The sequence below is a fragment of the Felis catus genome (assembly GCF_018350175.1).
Source record: "Felis catus isolate Fca126 chromosome B2 unlocalized genomic scaffold, F.catus_Fca126_mat1.0 chrB2_random_Un_scaffold_44, whole genome shotgun sequence".
In the NCBI taxonomy this organism is placed as follows: Eukaryota; Metazoa; Chordata; class Mammalia; order Carnivora; family Felidae; genus Felis; species Felis catus.
The window spans coordinates 210,053-233,330 of NW_025408505.1; the positions used below are offsets into that span (position 1 = coordinate 210,053).

The 23,278-nt window shown below is 46.4% G+C and overlaps 1 protein-coding gene across 2 annotated transcripts in view; it reads left to right on the plus strand.

Moving 5' to 3' along the window:
• Nucleotides 1-23,278, plus strand: part of LOC111560582 (butyrophilin-like protein 1) — a 54,404-nt gene that overhangs the window by 23,576 nt on the left and 7,550 nt on the right. Inside the window, exons 1-4 of one of the 2 annotated variants that reach the window (XM_045051512.1) lie at nucleotides 14,604-14,946; nucleotides 16,248-16,447; nucleotides 17,291-17,419; nucleotides 19,801-20,148. In XM_045051512.1, coding sequence (XP_044907447.1) covers nucleotides 17,335-17,419; nucleotides 19,801-20,148 — 433 coding nt within the window. In that variant the 5' untranslated portion in view covers nucleotides 14,604-14,946; nucleotides 16,248-16,447; nucleotides 17,291-17,334. Of the gene's footprint in view, nucleotides 1-14,603; nucleotides 14,947-16,247; nucleotides 16,448-17,290; nucleotides 17,420-19,800; nucleotides 20,149-23,278 lie in introns of those variants that run through there. The other variant, XM_045051513.1, reaches the window with a different exon arrangement.

The window sequence follows — 23,278 nt, forward strand, 5'->3', positions numbered from 1 at the left end:
GGGCACTCCTAGCCATTACCTTGGCCCTTGCTGGGACTTAGTTTTCTCCTTTGGGGGAATGGGCAAGTTACTGGGCTGGTTCTGGGGGAAATCTTGGCCTTCCTTTGTTGGGAAACGTATAAAACCAATATCAATGATAAATGGACGTTGTCGGTACTGAAATGTGCAGTCTGGATTATCCAGGGCAAAGTGTATATTTAGGTAGGTTCCCTTCCCTTTCTCTACCACAGAGATCTCTGAGATGTATGGAATGTCAGTTTCTGAGTTCAGAATTGGAGTAAATAAAACGACAAAAGAGAATTCATTTCCCTGACTCATCCTACCTTTTTCGAGTCAATCCAGGACAGCTCCAGGGTCAGTCACACACTGAGTTTCCTTAGTAGCACAGAGAGCTGAGAGTCTGGGGTGGCTGGAGGTGTTATCAATAGCCATGCACAGCCCCAGCACTGTGGTACCCAAAGCGGCAGCCTGGTGTGCCCGGAGTACCTTCCCTTTTTAAAACTCTTTTTTATTAGCATAAGAGACTCTTAAAAACTGAGAACAAACTGAGGGTTGATGGGGGGGGGGGTGGGAGGGAGGGAAGGGTAGGTGATGGGCATTGAAGAGGGCATCTTTTGGGATGAGCACTGGGTGTTGTATGGAAACCAATTTGACAATAAATTTCATATATTAAAAAAAATAAGACTCTTTTTTATTTGGAAATAATTTAAAGCTCACAGCAAAGGGGCAAGAATATAATTCTAGGATACTCTTCACTCAGATTCACCAACTGGCATCATGACCACATCTGCTTTATCATTATTTCTCTAAATACACAGTATTTTTTTCTGAACCACTTGAGAGTAAGTTGTACACAAGATATTCCTTTACTTATAAAAACACAGGTATGAATGTCTTAAGAACAAGAACATGTTTTATATAACTACAGTACAACTATCAAAATTGGGAAACTTAAGTTGATACAGTAGTATTATCTAATCTACTGTCCATGTTCCAAATCTGCCAATTGCCCCATAATGTCCTTCATACTGAATTTTTTTTCTTGGTCCAGGATCATGCCTTGCACTTAATCATCATGTCTTTTCAGTATCCTTTAATATGGATACAATTCCTTAGATGAACTTTGCCTTTTATTATATTAACAGGTTTGAAGAATACAGGTCAGCTATTTTGTAGGTTGTTTCTAAATTTAGGTATGTCTGATGTTTCTTCAGTTTACTCATTTTGGGCCAGGAATACCACCAACGTGAGGCTATAGCCTTCTCAGCGCAGCACACCAGAAGACACACGGGCTAACATCATTCTTAATGGTTGGCAAGTATCCCACTGCTTGATGAACCCTCGTTCATTGAGTCCAGTTTCCCATTGTGGGGGCATTTAGTTGGATCTCAATTCTTAAAATTACGGTAAGGCACGCTGCAGTAAATATTCTTGAACATACATATTTGCATGGTTGCCTAAGTGATTCCATGGGCCGAATTCCTAGAAGTGAAACCACTGAGTCAAAGCGTCAAAGGATAGGCTTATTTTGAAAGGTTTTGGTATCTAAGTGTTGCCGAGTCATTCTCCAGACAGCAGCACAGGACCGCACCTGGGCCATAGTGTCTGTGCATGCCCTTATTCTCGCCGACCCTGCTGATCAGAATCAGAATACGTACCACTTTGACAGGTGAAATGGAGTCTCATTGTTTTCAGTTGTGCTTGTTGGAAAGCTGACATTATTTTCATCTATTTAGTGGCTATTCTTGTTTCTTCTTCGTGAGTTTCCTGTGTGTGTTTCTGTCCCCTTGTCCTGTTTATGTCATTGCCACTTTCCCATCATCTTTGTTAGTTGGTGGCAGCTCTGAGGATGGAGTCTTGGGCAGAAGAAACCTAGTGTGAAAAGTCTCTCCTTCTGGTACCTTCTGGTTTGTTGACTGGTGGACGGGGTGAGATTTGATGTTTGTGAGAAGGGAAAGGAAAATAAGAAGGGACACTATGCTTCTCGCGGAACTATGAAGACCTGAGTGGAAAAAATGAAACTCTCCATTTCTTCCATATTCTTGACCCCAGATTTTGTGTGTGTGTGTGTGTGTGTGGAAAAGGAGGCTAGTGCACCAGGCCGCAGCTTGAGAGAATGAAAGGATAACAGAGACAGAAAGGGAGTGGTTGGGTAGAAGGGGGACCTGGGGTGTGATAGGGTAGAAGCTTAGTGTAAAGACAGTGTCAGTGGGGTGTATGGGTGGCTCAGTTAGTTAAGTGTCCAAATCTTGATTTCAGCTCAGGTCATGATCTCGTGGTTCATGAGCCCAAGTACTGTGTCAGCCTCTGCATTGGTGGCTCGAAGCCTGCTTGGGATTCTCTGTCTCCTTCTCTCTCTGCCCCTCCCCTGCTCTCTCTCTCTCTCTCTCACACACACACACACACACACACAAATAAGTAAGCATTTGTGTTGATGACTCCCAAATTAGTGTTTCTAGATCAGACTACTCTCTTAAACTCTTAATGTATACTTCCAGGGTCTCATGAGTACTTCAGACTGGTCATGTCCAGAACTGATGCGATCTTCCTCTCCAAACCTTCTCCTTCCTCTCAATGGACTTGGCCTTTGCCTATTCTTTTAGTCGTTCAGGCCCAGATCTTTGGAGACATTGCTGACTCCTCTCTCTCATACTGTATATCCAATCTCTCTTAAATCCTACTGGCCTACATTCACAATCTTTCCAGAATCTGACCACTTTTCATCTCTTCTCATCCTCACTGGTAGCACCCTAGTCCAAACCACCATCACCTCTTGCATCTCCTAACTTGCCTCCTTGCTGTTGTCATTGCTCCCTTAGCTATTTGTCTATACAGTAGTCACAGTGAATCTGCTAAAATATGAGTCAGACCATGTTGCTCCTATGCCCAAAACTCTCCAATCACTTCTGCATTCACTGATAGTAAAGCCAAATTTCTTAAAGGGCGGGCAAGGCCCTACATATTGGCTCCTTTCCTCTCCTGCCTTGTTTACCTCTCTGACCTCATCTCCTATTACTCCTCCCCTCCACTGTGTCACACTGGCCTCCTAACTGTTCTGTACACAGGCACATTCACACCTGAGGACCTTTGTACTTGTTCTTCCCACTCCTTGGACTGCTTTTTCCCCCCAGCTACCCGTATGGCTTGCTCCCTCAACTCAAAAAACTTTCATAAAATTCATAGGAAATATGAAGGACTCAGAATAGCCAAAAGAATAGATTTATATTTCCCAATTTCAAAAGTTACGACAAAGCTTTGGTAATCAAGGCAGTGTGGTATGGACATAAGTTTAGACATTAAGCTCAATGCGATAGAATTGATTTATGGTCAATTGATTTTCAACCAAGGTGCCGAGACAATTCAGAGGGAGGAAGAAAAGTGTTTTCAACAAATGGTAGTGGGGGGCACCTGGGTGGCTTGGTCAGTTAAGCACCGGATTCTTGATTTTGGCTCAGGTCATGATCTCATAGTTATGAGATCAAGTCCTGCACTGAGCGCTGAATGTGGAGTCTGCTTGGAATTCTCTCTGACTCTGTCTCTCTGTCTCTGTCTCTCTCTGCCCCTCTGTCCTACTCACTCTCTGTCGTAAAATAAATATGTTAACATTAAAAAAACCCACAACCAAATAGGGGCGCCTGGGTGGCTCAGTCAGTTAAGTGTTTGACTTTGGCTCAGGTCATAATCTCTCACTTCGTGAGTTCAAGCGCCACATCAGGCCCTGTGCTTACAGCTCAGAGCCTGGGGCCTGCTTCACATTCTGTGTCTACCTCTCTCTCTGCCCCTCCCCCGCTCTTGCTCTGTCTCTCTCAGTCTCAAAAATGAAAAAATGTTAAAAAAATTTAAAAACAAACAAACAAAGAAACACCAAATAGTACTGGGACGATTGGTTCTCTACATACAAAGAATGAGTTTGGACACTTACCTCACAAAATACACAAAATTTAACTCAAAATCAATCATAGACTTAAACATAATAGCTAAAGTATAAAAATGTTAAAAGAAACCCTAAGAGTGAATATCATGATTTGGGATAGGACAATGGTTTTAACATGTGATACCGATGCCTAAGCAACAAAATAAAATTTTGATAAATTGGACTTTATCAAAATTAAAAATTTTTGTGCTCTGAGAGGAGCCTTAAGAAGATGAAAAGACAAGCAACAGAATGAGAGCAAATATTTGCAAATCATATATCAGATAGGGGACTTGTATCCAGAATATATGAAAAATTCATAAGTCAATCATGAGACTCAGAAATGGGCAAAATATTTGAACAGCTTTTCCCCCAAGAAGATGTACCAATGGCTAATAAACACATGGAAATATGCTCTTTGGGATTCACTCAGCTTCTTTTTTTTTTTTTTTCCTTTTTCTCCCCCAGGTAAAAATTGAGACATACATTTATTTATTTATTTATTTATTGCTTTTTATTTATTAATTTAATTTAATTTAATTTAATTAATTTAATTTTTTTAACGTTTATTTATTTTTGAGACAGAGAGAGACAGAGCATGAACAGGGGAGGGGCAGAGAGAGAGGGAGTCACAGAATCTGAAACGGGGTCCACTCTCTGTGCTGTCAGCAGAGAGCCCTACGCAGGGCTCAAAATCACAGATTGAGAGATCATGACCTGAGGCGAATGGGACACTTAACCGACTGAGCCACCCAGGCGCTCTGATTTTTTATTTTTTAAAATTTACATCCAAATTAGTTAGCATATAGTGCCACAATGAGTTCAGGAGTAGATTCCTTAGTGCCCCTTACCCATTTAGTCCATTTCCCCTCCCACCGCCCCTCCTGTAACCCTCAGTTGGTTCTCCATAGAGTCTCTTCTGTTTTGTCCCCCTCCCTGTTTTTATGTTATTTTTGTTTCCCTTCCCTTATGTTCATCTGTTTTGTCTCTTAGAATCCTCATATGAGTGAAGTCATATGGCTTTGTCTTTCTCTGACTGACTTTTCACTTAGCATAATACCCTCCAGTTCCATCCACGTAGTTGCACATGGATTTCATTGTTTTTGATTGTCGAGTAATACTCCATTGTATATATATATCACATCTTATTTATCCATTCTTCCATTTACCCAAAAGTAAAAAATATAGTAGAAAAAAATTAAAAATACTTTTAATAAAAATTGAAAATAAAAATAATTTTTTTCTCTTTGTGCATTCAAGAAAAAGAAAAGAAACGAAAAGAGTAAAAATATAAAGGATAAAGAAAGAAAATTGAATAGATGGACCAGCGAACAGACTGAAATATGATTGAAATTAGTTCGTTTTCCTCTCGAAGTCAAACTATGAAGTGCTTTATAGTCTGTAAACTAAGCAGGCAGAGAGACTTGTGTTCCTGAAGAGTGAAGTTGGCCCAGTTGGGTGGGGCTTAATGTAATGGCCTTGTTCTCCACTAGATGGCACTGCTTCGCTTCCTGGGGTGGATTGTTGTGGCGCTTGTAGGGGTGTATGTGCATGCGCCAGAGTGGTGAATGTGGTGTCACCCAGCTACCCAGTCTCTAGTATCGGAACCCTGTTTTCCCTGATCAGCAATCACTCACCCATCCTTTGTCTTTGGCTTCTGTCCACTCCCCAGTTTTACACTGTCCATGACCAAGGCCCAGGCAGCACCTCCCTCCTGAGTTTCATCTCAGATTCAGCTGTGTTTCTTGACCCCTTAATTCTGAGGGCCTGTTTCTTTGACCCATTCTGTCCCTCTTGGGAGGGTCTCACAGAGCAAAGGACAGGTGCCAGCTGCACCCAGAAACGTTCGTGGGACTGTGCTGCTGCCAATGCCCAGAGACTATGGCTGGGTGCCAGCCTGCTCCAGAAAGAGTTCACACGGTTGTGTAGTAGCACTGTGTCAGGGATTATGGCAACTCACAACATGTATCTGGCACCAGGCTTCACCCCCAACAACCTTGTTCCAGTGCCAGTAAATATGATTGTTCTCCTGTATCCACTGGGGCCTTTGCCTTAGCGCGGGGGGGGGGTGGCACACAGCTTCTACCAGATGTCCTCCCAGCAGGGGAACCTCCTCTCCCTGTGTGGCCTGAAGATCCCCGGACTTCACTCTGCTCCTGGGGAATCGCCCTTCACACCAGAGCACCACCAGGTGTCGGGCTGTGGAGTTTCAGACTCTGTGCTCCCCCTGTTTATAGAGTTTTAATGGAATTTAAACCCTCTCCTTTCTCCTTTCTCCCTTTTTAGTTTAATCCCTGTGACTGTTTCCACTTTTCCCCTTTCTCTCCAGCTGGTTTGGGGGGGGGGCTTTTTCCATATTCTCCCCCGCCCCCCTGTCTCCATCCTTTCTCTGCATGCAAAAACAGCTCCTTGCCCTCCGTGGCTTCTGTCTCCCCCAGTTCACCTCTCTGTGCCATGTACCTGCTGAATTTTGTGGTTCAGGTTGTGCAGATTGTTGTGTTAATCCTCAGATGAGTTTTCCAGGTATGCAGGATGGTTTAGTGTTGATCTGGATGTATTTCATGGACGCAAGACACAAAAAAACCTTCCATGATGTTCTGCCATCTTGGCTCCCTGCCATTTGCATTTTAAGATAGGAAGTATACCATGTTTGTTTTCTTGTGGGTGTGATTTTCAGAGGGAAAGGCAGCATTGCAGAAGAGGGAGGGTTGCAGGAGGAATGTCCTTGAATAGGTGGGAGGGGCTGGGGTTCAGTGACCAAGTGGAGGAGTTGGTTATCAGTTGAAAGTGGAGGGGAGGGAGGGTGTGTAATTAAGAAGAAAATGTGAAATAATTGCCTTGAAAGTTTGTGAGTGAGTAAACGGGAAAATTCTGTGTCCTTTTATCAACGAGCATGAAGTTTGTGATTATAAATATTCCATAGGCATGTTTGAGTATTTTTATCCAATCACTTAGCTGCTTGTATTTACACATGGAGTAGGTGGGAAGTTGGATTTAGGCAAAGCTGGATTTTTCCAGGGTGGTATGATGGAGAGAATGCGGAAAATGGGGGCAGCAGGCTGGGGCTTTAGGACTTGTCCTGGGGGGAACTGTTTAGAGGGCAGACTCAGTGAGGATGCAGAGGGTCCCAACATGCATGATGTGGAAGCAGGGAGGTCATCGTGCAGTGAACACAGCCAGAGGTGGTGAGATTGGCAGCTAGCTACCTGCGTGGGCTGCTCTGGTCTACTCACAACCCACCCTCCCTGGGTGTTTGGGACAAGAGGTAAAGTCTCTGGTCCATGGCCCATGTTGATGGAAAGGCTGGGAGTGGCTCTCCTGGGTCCTGGGCCCCAGGCTGGCACAGTCACGGGGCAAGAGCTGCCCAGCATGGTACCTTCCTCATGGGTTCTCTGGGCCTGACCCAGCTTTAGGTGTTGGGAGGATCTGTCTGCACTAAAGGATCTTTGACCTTCCACTCTCCTCCAGAGGTTCCCAAACTGTGTGGGAGACCCGGACAGTTATAATAAGTAAAACTGTGGATGTGAAGGGAGGTGGTATGAACATCCCCTGTGGAAGCTCAGAGAGAAGCCAGCTGTTCTCCATCCCCACAGCTCTGACCACCATCAAATGGTCTTGTAGCCACACAAGGATGTTTCCAGCCCAGAACTTTTCTTTTTTTAATAATGCTTATTTATTTTTTGAGAGAGAGAGAGAGAGAGAGAGAGCGAGCGAGAGCGCATGAGCAGGGGATGGGCAGAGAGAGAGGGAGACACAGAATCAAAGCAGGCTCCAGGCTCTGAGCTGTCAGCACAGAGCCCGATGTAGGCTTTGAACTCACAAACTGCAAGATCATGACCTTAGTCAAAGTCAGATGCTCAACTGACTGAGCCACCCAGGCCCTCCAGAACTTTTCTTGGGCTTAAGACCTACATGTTCAACTGTGTCTTCCACTCCCCACCAAGATGTCTAACAAAAAATCAACAGAAACACATCTAACCCCAAACTCTTGATTCCCTTCCCTGAAATGGAGAGCTCTGGGCTGGATGTGGGCAGAGGCACTGTGGATTCTGCCCTTCTGGGCACAGGAGCTCCTTGGGTGCAGTTGAGGCCTGAAGACTCTCCCCTTCTGTGACCTCTGGGACTTGGGAAAAGGGGAGGCCCTTAGGAAGCTCCTGGAAGACTTTTCACCCCATACCCCCAAAGCATATCCTTTGGTGAATGTGACCTGTCACCTGCTCCCTGGAGGGAAGGCCTCCTTGAAGTGTGGGTGCTGGGCTTCTGCCCACTGAGGATGTCCAACTCTTGGCTGTGGAAAGGGGGAGGAGCAGGCTGACCCCTGTCTCCCAGCAGGTGCTGATGTGGCCCGTGCCCTGCAGACCTCTTCAGAAGCCAGTGGCCAGGCTTGGCACTCTGGAAGAGGGGCAGTGTACATGTGCTGGGTGCAGGTCTAGGACATGACAGGACTCTTACCCTGCAATGGGGGAAGACCCAGGGCCAGGGAAGGCCAGGTTGCCTCAGGGAGAGGCAGCCAGCCACAATCATTGGGAGCCACTCCCTCTGCCCATCTGCATTTTTAGCCAAGGAGAGGGTATCACTTTAGAGGTAGAGAAGATAGAGTGGGAAATGGTGAGCAAGGTCAGTGGATAACTTGAACCCAAGGGTTTGAACTAGAAGTTTCCAGGGCTCCTTTGGGTCTCCTATCTGACACCTGATGGCAGTGAGTAATTTGAGGAGGGACTGAGAAGAACTGAGTGGCAGGGAAGACGTGGAGTGGCCGGTCAAAGGGAATTGAGGATGGTTGTTGCCCACAGAAGCTAGTCTGTGTGGGTGAGGGTGGTGCACGAGAATAGGGCTGGTGAGTGCAGGAAGGCAAGGCGGGAGAGGGGGAGCTGGGATCATGGGGTTAAGGCACTGGGCTTCCCAGAGCAGACAGGTGTGACAGAAGAGTCCTGAGGGGATGGAGAGACATCTGCAGAGTAAATCTGGGGCATGGGGAACAGCCTCAGAGCTCAATGGGGTGAGAGATTTGGGGAGAGGAGGTGGTTCTGGAATAGCCTGAGGCTGGTCCCACTCAGCTACTTTGCTTGGCCCCCTGCCAGCTGTCATTGTATGGGCCCGTGAGAGCCTTGTATTTTGACAATCCTTCTTTTCTGTGTCCTTATGTTTCCTTTTGCATTTCCTATGCAAAGTTCTCTAAAAATGAATCTCTACCTTTTGAGTGTGAACTAAAAGGATGCAAGGGGTGATTCTTCCTGGCCTCTGTGGTGGTGATGGTGGCAGAAGTGGATGGGCGCTGTCCCTGGGGAAGGCTCCTGGGGGTAAACCTACATAGAACCTAGTCCTCAGGTCTTTGTAAACACCTGCTGGGAGGCTCCCCACCGTTCCTAGTCTGGGCTATGACTTTGGGCCTGGAGACATCAAGAATTGTGTTTTGTCCACTCCAGAGCTGCCTGGCAGGCCTCCCTACCTCTCCCACCTCTATATGCACCCAGATTCCCCACTCACTGGGCTTGTCACTGGTGTTCTTATCTTTGTTGGGGGAACGTTGTCATCTGGCAGAAGCAGTAGTTGGATCACTTGGGAAGGTGCTTGTGGCAGAGATGGATCAGGTGGGGGTTCTCATGTTAACCTCTTCCCCTGGGTCCCTTTGTCCTTTGTTGTGTTACTCCCTGTCTGCCCCCTCTTCCTTGTCTTTTCTCACCTTTCCCTGCCTCACTCTGTACCTGGGGACACTGACTCCCTGGACTGATCACAGGGAGCGAGGGCTTAGGGACTTGCTGGTGGCTTCTCACTGGGGACAGCCAATGGGAGGCACTAGAGGGAGGCTTTGGTGGAGGGAGAGTAGGTGGGGTATTCTCCCTCCCTCCCTGCCAGTATCTGGGCTCCTCTTCCCTGTCCCTTTAAGGCTGGGAGGGGGAATAAAGGCTCTCAGGTGCCTCAGAAGCCCCTGCTGTTCCCTTGTCCCACCCATCCCCAGATAAATTACTTCTTTACAACTTTGTAACTGAACCATCTAATGGAATTCTGCTTCCTTCTGGGGCCCTCCACCTCTCTTCTGTCACACTCTGGCCTCAGGTGGGCTGGCTAAGAACTGAGTTTCCATGTGGTGGGAGACCCTCTCTCCTCACTCAGTGCTGTGCTTTTCTCACCACAAACTGTAAGGCAGAATCTTCAGCTTCCTTTCCATCGCTCACCCTCTTGGGATTCAGTCTTTAACTCCCTCCCTCTACCTTGAATCTCTGGTTCCAACTCTGAGCCAGTGTCTCCTCAGCAAGGAAGCTGTCTTCTCAGAGGTGTCACACTTGGACTTGCCACTTCCAGCTTTGTTCCAGGGAATTTGGAGTTTCTCAAGGGGAGTCAACATTGCAAACCTAGGGCACTTCTCCAGCAAGTCTGCCCAGGGCCTCCCTTAGGTGTATCGTATCTTTAGTGTATCTGAGGGTCCACGCTTCTTGCTCACATTGCCTTGCGGTTTCTCTGCTTTGCCATGTGTCATATTAAGTGGCCAGGTTGTGAGAATGTCTGGGGCAAGAGACTTTCTTTGTCTCCCCCAGATGCTTGAAGCCAGCTGTCAATAGATGCCCACTGAACAAGTGAGTGTAGAGATTGTGTCCTATGATCTTTCACTAGGGGCACAGTGAGGGGTGAAAGGGGAGGGGGCAGGTGGAGAAGACAGCTTTTGGTTTGGGGGAAATGGCAGAGCCAAGGCCTGGCAGTGTGGACCTTTTGCAAAGACAGGATACAGTGGTGTGTGTGTGTGTGTGTGTGTGTGTGTGTGTGTGTGTATGGGGGTGTCTGTGAAGGGGGATCCTCACCCTACCAGGCTTTAGAGGAACAGTGAGAATGGGGAGCCAAACCAATGTGTGGAGACTTGGTTGGACAGAGATGCTGACATCTGTCCCAGCACTTTCCTGTGGGAACTCAGTTTTGTTCTTTAAAAATGAATAATATTTAATTACAATAAATACATAAAATAAAAATAATAAATAAAATGAATAAGCTAACTTCAGTAAGTCGGTAAGTATGAATGAAGCCCCACCACCCCAGGATAACTATGTGGTGTCCTTTCCTGTCCTAACTACCCCTCAGTGCTATGGAACTCCTCATCGGACTTCTGCCACCGCGGATCCGTTTTACCTTCCGTTTTGCCTGTTCTCTAATTTCATCTATCAGGAGTCCTGTAGCCCTCGGTCTTTTGTGCCTGGTTTCCTGTGCTCCCATCCACATTTATAAGGTTGTATCTGTCCCTCTGTCCTCCCGCAGGGAAGCGCTCCTTCGGTGCTCTGCGTGCTGGCCACAAGGGGGCAGCAGAGCCTGATGGAATCTGGGAGACTTGGTAGGGTCTCCAGGGTTGCTCTCCCCTCACAGCACCCTCTGTCTGGTTGCCTCCCAGGCAGCTGCTGCAGCATAGTCCTCCTGCTTCTGTCTCTGAGACCTGCTGCTTTAGAGAGGATTTCTGGGCCCAGGGCCTCCAATCTGGTGCCCTCTGTTTAGGGCTCACCTGAGTTTTGGGGTGGACCTGCCTCAAGTAGGGTTTGGTCCTGGGCAGGTCCCCGTGTCCCCGTGTATTCTTCAGCTTCTGTCTCTCAGCTTTAAAGTGAGGAAAGACTCTCCTCTGAGGATTAGAGTAAGTCATTTATTGAAACAAAGTACATAATGACCAGAGTGAAATAGCACTAGATAAATGGTGGGCCTGAGTATTTGGTGAAAGTCAGTAGTGAGCTGGGGCCTGGCCTCAGGGCTTCAGCCTACAGCTCAGCCTGTGGAGGCAAGTCTCCCTGACATGGAGGAACAGGGTGTTGGGCATGCTGGGGACTGTTAGAATCAGCCTCTCAAGCTTGGCCAGGGCCCCTCCTGACTTTTCTGCCTCGGGCCTCTCTCCTCTGATTCTTTCAAGGTCAGAGGCTAAAGTGGCAGATCTCTAGGCCCTTTTCCCATAACTTTGCACTCACCCTCCTACAAGGACTTAACTGTTTCAGCCTTGACTGTGGATGGGCCTGATCTACATGGGATTGGGAGAGTGAGTAAATGCTTCCCAGGTTATGACTGTGTCACCTATATGTGGGCGGTACTTGTATTCACTCACTGCAAAACATTCACTTACATCTCAGTGACTAGTGAATGTACTTGAGACACTGTGGGCATACCTGTGTCCCATTCAGGTGTCTTGTCCCCAGATAGATCAGGGCTGAATGCAAGGTGGGGCTTGCACCTCCTCTTTTCCCTTTCCTTTCCTCCCTGCTTGCCCTTCCGTCCCTCCGTCATCCTGTTCTCCCTTTTCCTCTCCCTCCTTCACTTCTTTCTTCTTGCTCTTTCCATTCTTTTTTTTCCCTGTTCTTTCCATTCTTACACCATTTTTCTCTTGGCTTTCTTTCAATTTCTTATTTATCTTTTGCTAATTGATGGCGTAATAAAATTTACTAAAATTTCTCTAAGAATGTCTTTCTCCCAGGTCTCAGTCCTTTGCCTTTATGTAGCTCAGAGGGGTCGGAGTGATGCCTCTTCATGTCCCCAGGAATCTCAGACTTTGGAAGCAAAGGGACTTGCCCATTCAGAGGGTGCCGGGGCAGGTGCCCTGGCCAGTTGGGCTTTGCCGTCGACCTCTGAGAGGCCTGGGCAGGCCCCACTCCTGGGAATGAGTAAGGGTCTAAGGAATTTTCTGAGGTATCCTTGGTTGGATAGTTCAGATATGGGAAGACAGCCTCCATTAGGAAGGGCTGTGCTCACCAGAGGGGCAGGTGTGCAGACTCAGGGGATACTGATCATCCCCACTGAGCCCTTGGTCTTGTCCTCAGCAGACTCCCAGGGCAGAGCTCAACCCACCAGCATGGTCGTGCTGGTTAGAAAAGGAAGGAACATTTTGAAATCTACACGGAAAGTATCGCCTTATGTGTGTGTACGTGCATGTGTGTATGTGTGTGTGTGTTTCCTGTTATTTTTCAGCTTTCCAGATACCAAACAAGCAGGAAACACTTGTATAAACTTTTTTCCTGCAGTGGAAGATAACCCAGTGAACCTTCACCTTCACAGCGTCAAAATAAATTAAGATTCACCAGATTGCAGATTTTTAAAGATGAGGTTTAATCCTTTCCACCAAATGTCACATTTTAAAATTACACTTCTTTTTATATTAGCCATTGATTTATGGCTTCAGTATTTATCTGAAAAGTGTTTCAAAAGTACTTGAAACAACTAAAGATAAGAGGCATTAGATGGCTGTTAAAGGAGAAAGTATAATATTAACACACTAGCATCGGGATCACTTATATTGAGCAAGAAAAATCATTCATGGCCAGTGGACAGTATTTGTTGATGAACAGCTGAACATGAGTCTGAGAGCTTGGGGAGGACGGTGAAGTTTGATGTGTGGTGTCCTTCCTGCAGTGTCCCCAGGTGTCCTTCCAGTGTCCTTCAGGAACATCTTCCCTGTGCTTTGTCATTCCTTCCTCTCCCCTTCCTCCCATCCTGGGATCGAAGGACTGGCCTTCAAGGGAGATAAGCTTTCTGGCCATATCATCCTGGTCCCTTGCTGAGATCAAGGTCCTCTTCCTGCTCCTCTTTCACCCAGAGCTGTGTGGAGCTAGGGGCTGGGCTGGGCTCGTGGACTGGGTCATGTGGTGCAGTAAGGAGTGGTGCACCTTGCAGGTCCAGCCTTCCCTCCTCTAGGAAGTTCCTGGATTAAAGGTTAATAGAGGGCAGGACTCATGTCTTCCTTCATCTCTGTGTGCATGTATGAAAATGAAGTGTCATAAATACAACTTGTGTAGCCCAGTTCCTGGCACTTGGTAGGAACTCAGTCAAATTCTTCCCACAGTCTTTTCATCAAATTCCCCTAATGTCTCTTAGGCTTTGAGGAGTCTCCCCGTTGGGCAGGGATTGGTGGTGGCATGGATGGGGGGGTGGACCTGGAAGCTGATATTGGTCCTTATCTCATTTGTTATTTTTCTTTCTTTTTTTTAAAAAAAATATTGACTTTTTAAAAGTTTATTTATTTTTGAGAGAGAGTGAGTGTGTGCACCCACGTGAGTGGGTGAGAGACAAAAAGAGAGGGAGAGAAAGAATCCCAAGCAGGCTCCACTCTCAGCACAGAGCCCGACAAGGGACTTGATCCCACAAACTGTGAGATTGTGACCTGAGCCAAAATCAAGAGTCAAATGCTTAATGGACTGAGTCACCCAGCCTCCCCTCATTTGTTATTTTTCCGTTAAGGTACATTTTCCCAATAGTCCCAAGTCTAAGTGGATATTGGCAGAATAGACCTTTGCGGATGACAACCTGGGATGTGTTCAGATATATCCAGAGGTCTTGGATTTGTGCAGAGTTTTCATATCTCAGACCAGACATCTAGGCAGAAAACTATCAAGCCCATGCACCATGAGCCAGTCAGGCCTTGTTTCATGAAAACAAATCCAGTGAATTATTCAGAACAATCAAGAGTGAATGCAGGCTGGGTGAGGCTTTGCTGGGTGTGTGGTTGCAAAACTCTGAGAGATTTGGTTTCCTCTCGTGTAGAATGAAGATAAATGACAACAACCTGGCAGAAATGTGACCAGGGAAGCTGTAGCCCAAGCTAGTGTCTTAACACCAGTCACTTAACTCATGAACACCCGAGCACTGGGCAGGCTTGAGGGAGTAAGCAAAGGTGGTTGAATCTGAGTTTTTAGCCTGGGGATGTTTCGGTGAAGCATATATATTTGGGGCAGGAAGAAACAAGGAGCAGGAAAGATGGTGGGGTTGTACCACCGAGGGGCTGGGCTGACTTGTTTAGGTCAGAGTTAACCGTCTTTGTGTTTCTCAGTGGAATGAAATGTTTTCCAAATTTGGACAAGGCTGAGTAGCCAATGGGCTGCTGCAGTGAGTCCTCTGCAAATGAGCTCAAGCAAAGTTTATTGTTTACTGTGTCCTGGGCACGTGAGCGGGGCAGACAGTGCCTCCCTTTGTGGATGCCACAGACATTCCACAGAAGAACCAATGTCAGAGCTGTGCTGGAGGACAGGGTGCCGGTAAAACTCCAACAAGCACGTGTATGGGGCACGTATGGGGATGAGCAGGTGGGTGAGGGTTCCTCTGAGGAAGGTCACATTAGGCAAGACTGAGACGTTAAGGAGTTTGGGGGATGAGAAAGAGGGATAGAGAGAGAATGAGAGAGCAAGATGATACAATGACTTGTGAGAAGGCCTGAGGCTTCGGAACGGAGGAACTCACTGGAGAAACTAACTCAGGCCAGTGAGGGACAACTGGCGGAATGATGGAAAGAGGTCAGAGAGGAAGCTGTGCCCTGGGAATCACAGACAAGAGGTTTATAGGGGGATCCCTTGAACAGATAAGGCAGATCTGACTTGAGAGGATCATAACTTTGGAAGAAAAATGAACTTGAGGAGGTCAGGCTGGAGGTGGGCAGGGGACACTCATGGGGAAGCAGGGACACCCTGCTTGGGCCAGGGGAGAAATGGGGGTGGCCAGGAACTAGGTACTGGCCACGGACATGGATTTGAGAAAAGTCTTGAACATTTCTGGTGCATTGGAGGTAGACTGGGTGGGAACATGGACTGTGTAGTGGAATGGCCCTCCAGTTTCTGGCAGATGTAACTGAGTGAACCAAGGTGTCCTGCTGAGATGGGAACATACAGGTAGGGAGGGGCTGGAGGAAGCTCCAGTGCTCCAGGGTTTTCCTTCAGAGACCATAACATCCATCTTTCCTAGAGTACACTGCAGCCTGGCAGGGAGGGGACTGAATGGTGTATCCAGGCCATGCATACTTGTAAAATACAAGCCACAGGGTGCTGCCCATTCAGCTTGGGGAGGACTAGAGTCCTGGAACTGATCCTGGAAGCTCCTGATGCCCAGTAGTAACCTCTCTGTTGCCACACCTATGTGGTCTCCGGGTGAAGAAAAGCAAAGCAGCTACACCAGGGGCTTTTCAAAGACTCTTGCCTGATGGTATTCACCAACTGTCATGAGTAGTCTCAGTAGTGAACAGCCATGCATAGGGCTAGGTATTAGTCTTGGCTGTGCCATACACACTCTCTGCTTATGGTTTAGAAGTTAGCCAAGCTGGAGAGTAGCAGTTGTTCATCAAACTATTGCTGAGTCTGTCCCTCTGTGTGACTCCCTGCAGGGTGGGTCAGTGGACCTGTACCTGCCCTGTTTCTGTGGCTCTGATCACGTTGCTTCCTTACTGATAACTGGGGTGCACCATCCAGAGGGCAGGGCAGAGTCTGCTGGGATTGTTTTTTGTAAGCTTTCACTTTCAAATGGTGCAGGAGTCAGAGAAGGGTGGATTCTCCTGTTTGGGAGTGCTTAGTGGGGGCCCAGGACCCTGTTTTGGCTCAGACCCCTGTAACCTGTTCAGGTTCTGCTTCCCCACTCATCTGGGAACCACCTGCCTCTCAGGCAAGAAGACCCTATGGCATCCAACGTTGGAATTGGAAGCAGGGTTTGGGGCTCAGAGCAGCTAACTGCAGGTGCAATCTCTGAGAGCAGATTTGGGGTCTGCTGAGATCTCACACTACTGAGTTAGAGACATTCCAGAAGACTCAGCTTTCTAAGCAGGTAAGTTGGTTCTGAAGATGCTTTTGGCCAATAAAAGGAAAGGTGGGAGCAGCTGGCTTTGAGGAAGTGGCTGAGATTGTGGTGAGGGTGTTGGTGCTGGGTAATAATGAGGCTCTGAGAAGACCCAGGACAAATACAGTGATGCCTGCACTTCATTCACTTACTGACATTTGTGTAGCACTACATTCTTGTATCTTGGGGTGAGATACCGTTACTATCCCCATTTGACATTGAGGAAGCTGGGGCAGAAAAGGTCAAGAAACTAGCCTAAGGTGGTTGCCTAGAGAGTGGCTGAATCTGGAGAAGTCAGTAGTCACCTCCAGCATCTGTTCTTCTCAGTACTATTTGCTGCCGGACCCCCACTCCACCCAGCAGTAGGTGGTTTGAAGCCCTTTTTGTCTGACCAGGACAAATTTTATCATTTCTGTGCTCTCTCTCTCCTGGGATCCTCTTATTCTTTTTTTAAGTAGGCTTCACACGCTGTGCCAACATGGGGCTTGAACTCATGACTTGAGATCAAGGCCTGAGTTGGAATTAAGGGTCAGATATTTAACCGACTAAGCTACACAGGAAGCCCCTTCCTGGATTCCTTTTTTTTGGGGCAGAAAGTCCTCAGAGATATAGAGGATGAGGGTCAACTTTTCATGGGGAATTGATGGAGCCCTCTGTTGGGAGTAAGGCCAGTTGCTTTGTCCTGAGCAGCCTTTGTCCTGGGGCCCCCAGCCCATCAGCATAATGACTAGTAGCAGAAACTCTTCTTGTTCTGGGGATTATTATCAGCCCTGAGCCCTTCTGTCTGTTCTGAGGCCCAGAGCTGTGGGCTGGCCCTCCTCGTCTCTGTAGGTGTTCTCCTGCCTCCTGCCGTGTGTCTCCCCAGCCCTGAGGAAATGGAGGATTGCCGCAGAGGCTCTTTGCTCTCCAGTCTCACCTCCCTGCTTCTCTTCTTCCAGTTGCCTGCTGGGGGGTTTGTAGGTAAGTGTGTCCCCATCCCCTTTCCTGCATCTCCCTTGGGTGGGCGAGAGTCTCTGGGAGCCCTGCTGTGTCTCCATCGGGACAGATGGTTCTTGGTGGAGGCCCTGGCTGTCGGAAAGTTCTGGTGGTCCCCCAACCACTAGGTATAATTAAATATTTAAGAAGAGTCCCAGAACCAAATGCAACATGGTGCAGCCACTCTAGAAGACAGTATGGAGGTTCCTCAAAACATTAACAATAAAACCACCCTACAACTCAGCAATTGCACTATTAAGTATTTATCCAAAGGAAACCAAAATACTGATTAAAAGGGGCACACCCCCCCAATGTTTATAACAGCACTATCAACAATAGCCAAAGTATTGGAAAGAGCCCAAATGTCCATTGACTGATTAATAGATAAATAAGAAACAGTATAGATGTACAATGGAATACTACTCGGTGAGCAAAAAGAATGATATCTTGCCATTTGCAACAATGTGGATGGAACTTGAGGGTGTTATGCTAAGCGAGATGAGTCCAAGAGAGACAAATACCATATGATTTCACTCATCTGTAGAATTTAAGAAACAAAACAGCAGAAGGGAAGGAAAAGTAAGATAAAAACAGAGAGGGAGGCAAACCATTAGAGACTCTTAAATACAGAGAACAAACTGAGGACTGCTAGAGGAGAGGTGGGTAGGGGATGGGCTAAATGTGTGTTGGGCATTAAGGAGGGCACTTGTTGGGATGAGCACTGGGTGTCATATGCAAGTGATGAATCACTGGGTCCTACTCTTGAAACCAATACTACACTGTATGTTAACTAATTTGAATGTATATAAAATAAATTAAAAAAAAAAGGAAGAGTCCCAGGATCATAAAATAAGGGAAGGGGACCAAGACAGTTGTCCAATGAGGAGTTTATGTCTTACAAAGTAAAAAAATGTGAATTTCACTATGAAAAGTGTGAAAATAAATTTCTTTTATTTTTTGTTTGCTGGCTCTATTGGTATCTAAGTAGTTATTCGGTTATTAATTCATTACATTCCATAAATATTTACAGGGTATGAAGTTTGTGTAAGGTGCTGATCTATGTACAAACCAGAGTCCCTGTCTCCACAGAGCTTACATTCTGGCAGGAGACAGTTAGTACTAACTACCTCAACTCCATGGAATCTATGTCTGTTAGAGGAGTGGACAGTATGGGAGAAGGAAGTAGAGCAGGGTGGGCAGTCAGCGGTGCAGGAGGGTGTGTGGGCAGGCAGTAGTCTCCATAAGGTGGTCGGTGTAGGCAGTGAGATGGGAATGAAGATGTGGAGTACCATCCTGTCCGGATCCCCATGGAAAGAGGGTTTCCAGAGTGGGGAGCAGCCAGAGCAAAGCAGGCAGTGTGCCTGGGTGTTGAAGGAGCAGAGGAGGCACGTGTTGGGTGGGACAGAGTGAGCAAGAAAGAGAAACAAGAGTTGGATATGAGAGAGCACTGAGGGATCATCCTTATTGGGCTTGCAGGTCACTTCGGGAACCAGAGAGGCATTGGAGGGCTTGGATAGAGAGGGGACCTGGTTTTACTTGCAGGTTAAAAGGGTCACACAAATCGGGCCGGGAAGAGGATAGTCCCAGGGAGACTAGTCACTGTCATTCCTCAGGTGAGACGGATAGTGACTCAGCCAAAGTTGAGTAGCACAGGAGATGAGAAGTCACTCTTTGGCGATCCAACAGGGTTCTTTCTGCAGAAGTGTCATGTCGTGACGTGTCCACCAGGTCTCAGAAGACCAAGGCCTGTGAAACGTGGTGGTGATTTGGGTGCTTGTGTGATGGAGTGAGGGCAGGTTTTAATGGAAATAACTGTGGGCTCTAGTTTTTAATGCACATGTAGTTCACCAGAGGAGAAACACATGGGCAGAAATAATAAACTTCAACCAGTTTTCGGTCCTGTTCTAAGAGGAGCCAAGCTGGAGCTGTGATCTCAGAGTATGGTCCCTGGAACATCAGTCTCAGCATTCCTGGGAACCCCTTAGAAATGTGCATCGTTGGATCCACCCCAGATGTACTGAGCCAGAAGCTCTGGGGGTGGAGCCCAGCTGTCAGTGTTTTACAAGACTTCCTGGTGATTGTAATGCTTGTGGAAGGTTAGAAACCCTGAGTTAGAGAGTCCTTCATGGAGGGCTCGAAACCAAGAACACAGGCTGCTGAGGGAGTCTCTTTGATATCATTTCCGGGTTTCAAAGGTGTGGTAAGATCTTGTCCCAATTCAGAGTGGTCACAGCTCAGTCTGTCAGGTCAGAGCCTCCCACCTGCTACTCACCCCTGCCTGCCTGGGCCCCCCACCTGACAGTATGTGTTCCATGCCTCCCTACCTGTGTCTCTCCACTTTCTCACTCCTGTGTCTGTGTCCACAGAGGAGTTTGTGGTGGTTGGCCCCTCGGACCCCATTGTGGCAGTGATTGGTGGGAACGTCACGCTGCCCTGTCATGTGTCCCCAGCCATGGATGTGGAAAACATGGAGCTGCGGTGGTTCCGCTCCAAGTTCTCAGAGGCAGTGTTCATCTATGAAAACCAGCAGGAACAGAAAGAAGAGCAGCTGGCTCAGTACACAGGGCGGACCTCGCTGGTGAAGGACTTCCTCAGCCAGGGGGAGGCCACTGTGCGTATCCACAAGGTCCAGGCTTCCGACAATGGGCTGTATACCTGCTTCTTCAGAAAGGGAAGTTTCTATGAAGAGGCCAGTTTGGAGCTGAAGGTGGCAGGTGAGTGGTTGATCTATATTTAGTGTCCTGAGTGTTGGAGTTGGGAGCGACCTCAGGGGCCAAGTGAATCAGTCCCCTCATTTTAGAGATGAGGAAAGGAGCGATTTTCACTTATTGATTAGTTCAATAGGAATCCTTATAATTCTTTTTAAAAATTTTTTAATGTTTACTTATTTATTTATTTATTTATTTATTTATTTATTATATAATTTATTGTCTAATTGGTTTCCATACAACCCCCAGTGCTCATCCCAACAGGTGCCCTCCTCAATGCCCATCACTCACTTAATTCTTTTCTTGTTGTTGTTAGAAAAATCATCAGTTTATTTCTTTTTTTTAATGTTTATTTATTTTTGAGAGAGACAGAGACAGAATGCGAGTGGGTTGGGGCAGAGAAAGAGGGAGACACCGAATCTGAAGCAGGCTCCAGGCTCTGAGCTGTCAGCACAGAGCCCAACGCAGGGCTCGAACTCACAAGCTGTGAGATCATGACGTGAGTTGAAGTCGGACGCTAAACCGACTGAGCCACCCAGGTGCCCCAATCACCAGTTTATTTTTAAGTTTTCTTTCCTAAAATAAAGTATTATGACTTGAGTATAAAATCACATTTTTGTTAAATTGATGAAAAGTAAATCAGAAATATTTCTTTTGATTTACAACTCTGTCATCAATGCATGCAAGTTCATGAGTACATTCTTTTAAAAATTTTCCTCTAAGGACTGGCTAATTATCTGTTACTCAATACCCTTTGCCCCCAGTTTTGCATTAATTTGTCTATCCTAACAATATACCAGTATCTTTTTTTCCCACGCCTGAACTTTATTTATTTATTTATTTATTTATTTATTTATTTATTTATTTAAGTTTACATCCAAATTAGTTAGTATATAGTACAACAATGATTTCAGGAGTAGATTCTTTAGTGCCCCTTACCCATTTAGCCCATCCCCCTCCCACAACCCCTCCAGTAACCCTCAGTTTGTTCTCCATATTTATGAGTCTCTTCTGTTTTGTCCCCCTCCCTGTTTTTATATTACTTTTGTTTCCCTTCCCTTCCGTTCATCTGTTTTGTCTCTTAAAATCCTCATATGAGTGAAGTCATATGATTTTTGTCTTTCTCTGACTAATTTCACTTAGCATAATACCCTCTAGTTCCATCCACGTAGTTGCAAATGGCAAGATTTCATTCTTTTTGATTGCCAAGTAACTCCATTGTATATATATACCACCTCTTCTTTATCCATTCATCCATCGATGGACAGTTGGGCTCTTTCCATACTTTGGCTGTGTTGATAGTGCTGCTATAAACATGGGGGTGCATGTGTCCCTTCGAAACAGCACACCTGTATCCCTTGGATAAATGCCTAGTAGTTCAATGGCTGGGTCATAGGGTACTTCTATTTGTAGTTTTTTTTGAGGAAGCTTCATAGTGTTTTCCAGAGTGGCTGCACCAGCTTGCATTCCCAACCCACTTAATTCTTTATACCCTTATAAGATATATAGAATCCCTACTAAGTGCCAGGTCCCCTTCTGGGCACCTGAATACATCAGTGAACCAAATAGAGATCTCTGTCCTGCAGAGTTTATGTTAAAGACAGTAAATAGACAGACAGATGGGTTATAGAGGATGTTAGATGGTGGTGAGTAGAGACTTAGCTAAGTGGGTATCTGGGGGTGAGATTTCCAAGCAGAGGACTACTCATGTGAAACAACCAAGGTTGGAGTGTGGCTGGTGTGTATGGGCAGACAAGGAAGCCATGTGGTTGGTGAGACAGGTGGATGGGAGGTTGGTGAGAAGTGACAATCCTGGTCCACGAGCAGAGAGAAGGGATTGATCTTGAACAGTGCATGAGGAGTACACGCTTGTGCAGGTACTTGAGTGAATCCAGAAAGTGTTCCAAAGAGCCCTGGTGGATGATGAAGGGCACAGAGAGCATGGTGATTGTGGTTACGAGCAGTTCAACAGTTAACCAAATAGTCCTGGGGCTGGAGTGGCCCGGGTGGGAGAACTTGGGAAGAAGTGGTGAGGGGTTTTGAGGTTAGGGGCGATGCCAGACCGTAGAAGCCTTTGTGTGGTGTATTACAGAGTTGGGAGGAAGAGCTGAAGAAATTTTAAACAGAGCAGTGAAGGGAGGTGTTTTTGGGAGGAGGTTTGCTTTGACAGCTGTGAGAGAGGGTACATAGAAAGTGAGCAAGACTGGAGAAAGACATGTAGTTACAGGGTGGAGAGGATGGTTCCCTGAATTGATGTCAGAGCAGTGGGGTGGGAGAAGAGAAGGGGTTCCAGTGTCAGAGATGTTTGGAAAGTAGACCCAACTGAGTGGGTTGATTTGGGGACACAAAGAGTTTGGGGGTTGGAGAGAAGGGACTGGAGACTCCCAAGGTTTTTTTTTTGTTTTAATTGTTTGTTTGCATGTTTTTTGGCAATTTGTTGTTTAGTAGTAGTATTTAGAAGTATTGCTATTTTGTGTTAGTTGTTGATTGCTGTCATAATGCTGTGCAACATAGAAATCTCGGCTGCGCATAGTAACAAACATTTATTTACAGTTGAGCATTAGGGGAGTTCAGCTCACCTGAGCTGTGTTTGACAAATCTTAATGGTGCTTACTCATACATCTTAAGTGTAGGGGAAATATAATTAAAGACAAAGTCTCTGAATCCAGAAATCGTCTTCACAAAGGCAGTAGGGAAAGAAAACATTTTTATTATGGCATTAGCATTAACCAGTAAGTGATGTACCTCCCAGAGAATCTACCAAGGGGTTTCAAAGACAGAAGAAATCTCACCTTTTTACATAGCCATGCAGACGCAACTTGTTACATACATGTTCTCTGGATAGACAGTTACTAGCCCTCAAGTAAATGGACTTGACAGTATCATTTGTCATGGGCAGTGCACCCTAAATGTACTTGGTAATTGTGGTGACCATCTATGTTAGCTGATTGGCTTTATCCCAAGGAAAAAAAAATTCTCCAATCTTAAAAGTTAAAAAAAGGTTTTTAAATTCCAGTGTAGTTAACCTGTAGTTTTATATAGTGGCTCAATATAGTGCAATATAGTGGTTCAACACTTCCTCCTGTTACTCAGTAGAGATTTCAACAGAAACTTGTCAGGCCAGGAGGGAGTGGCA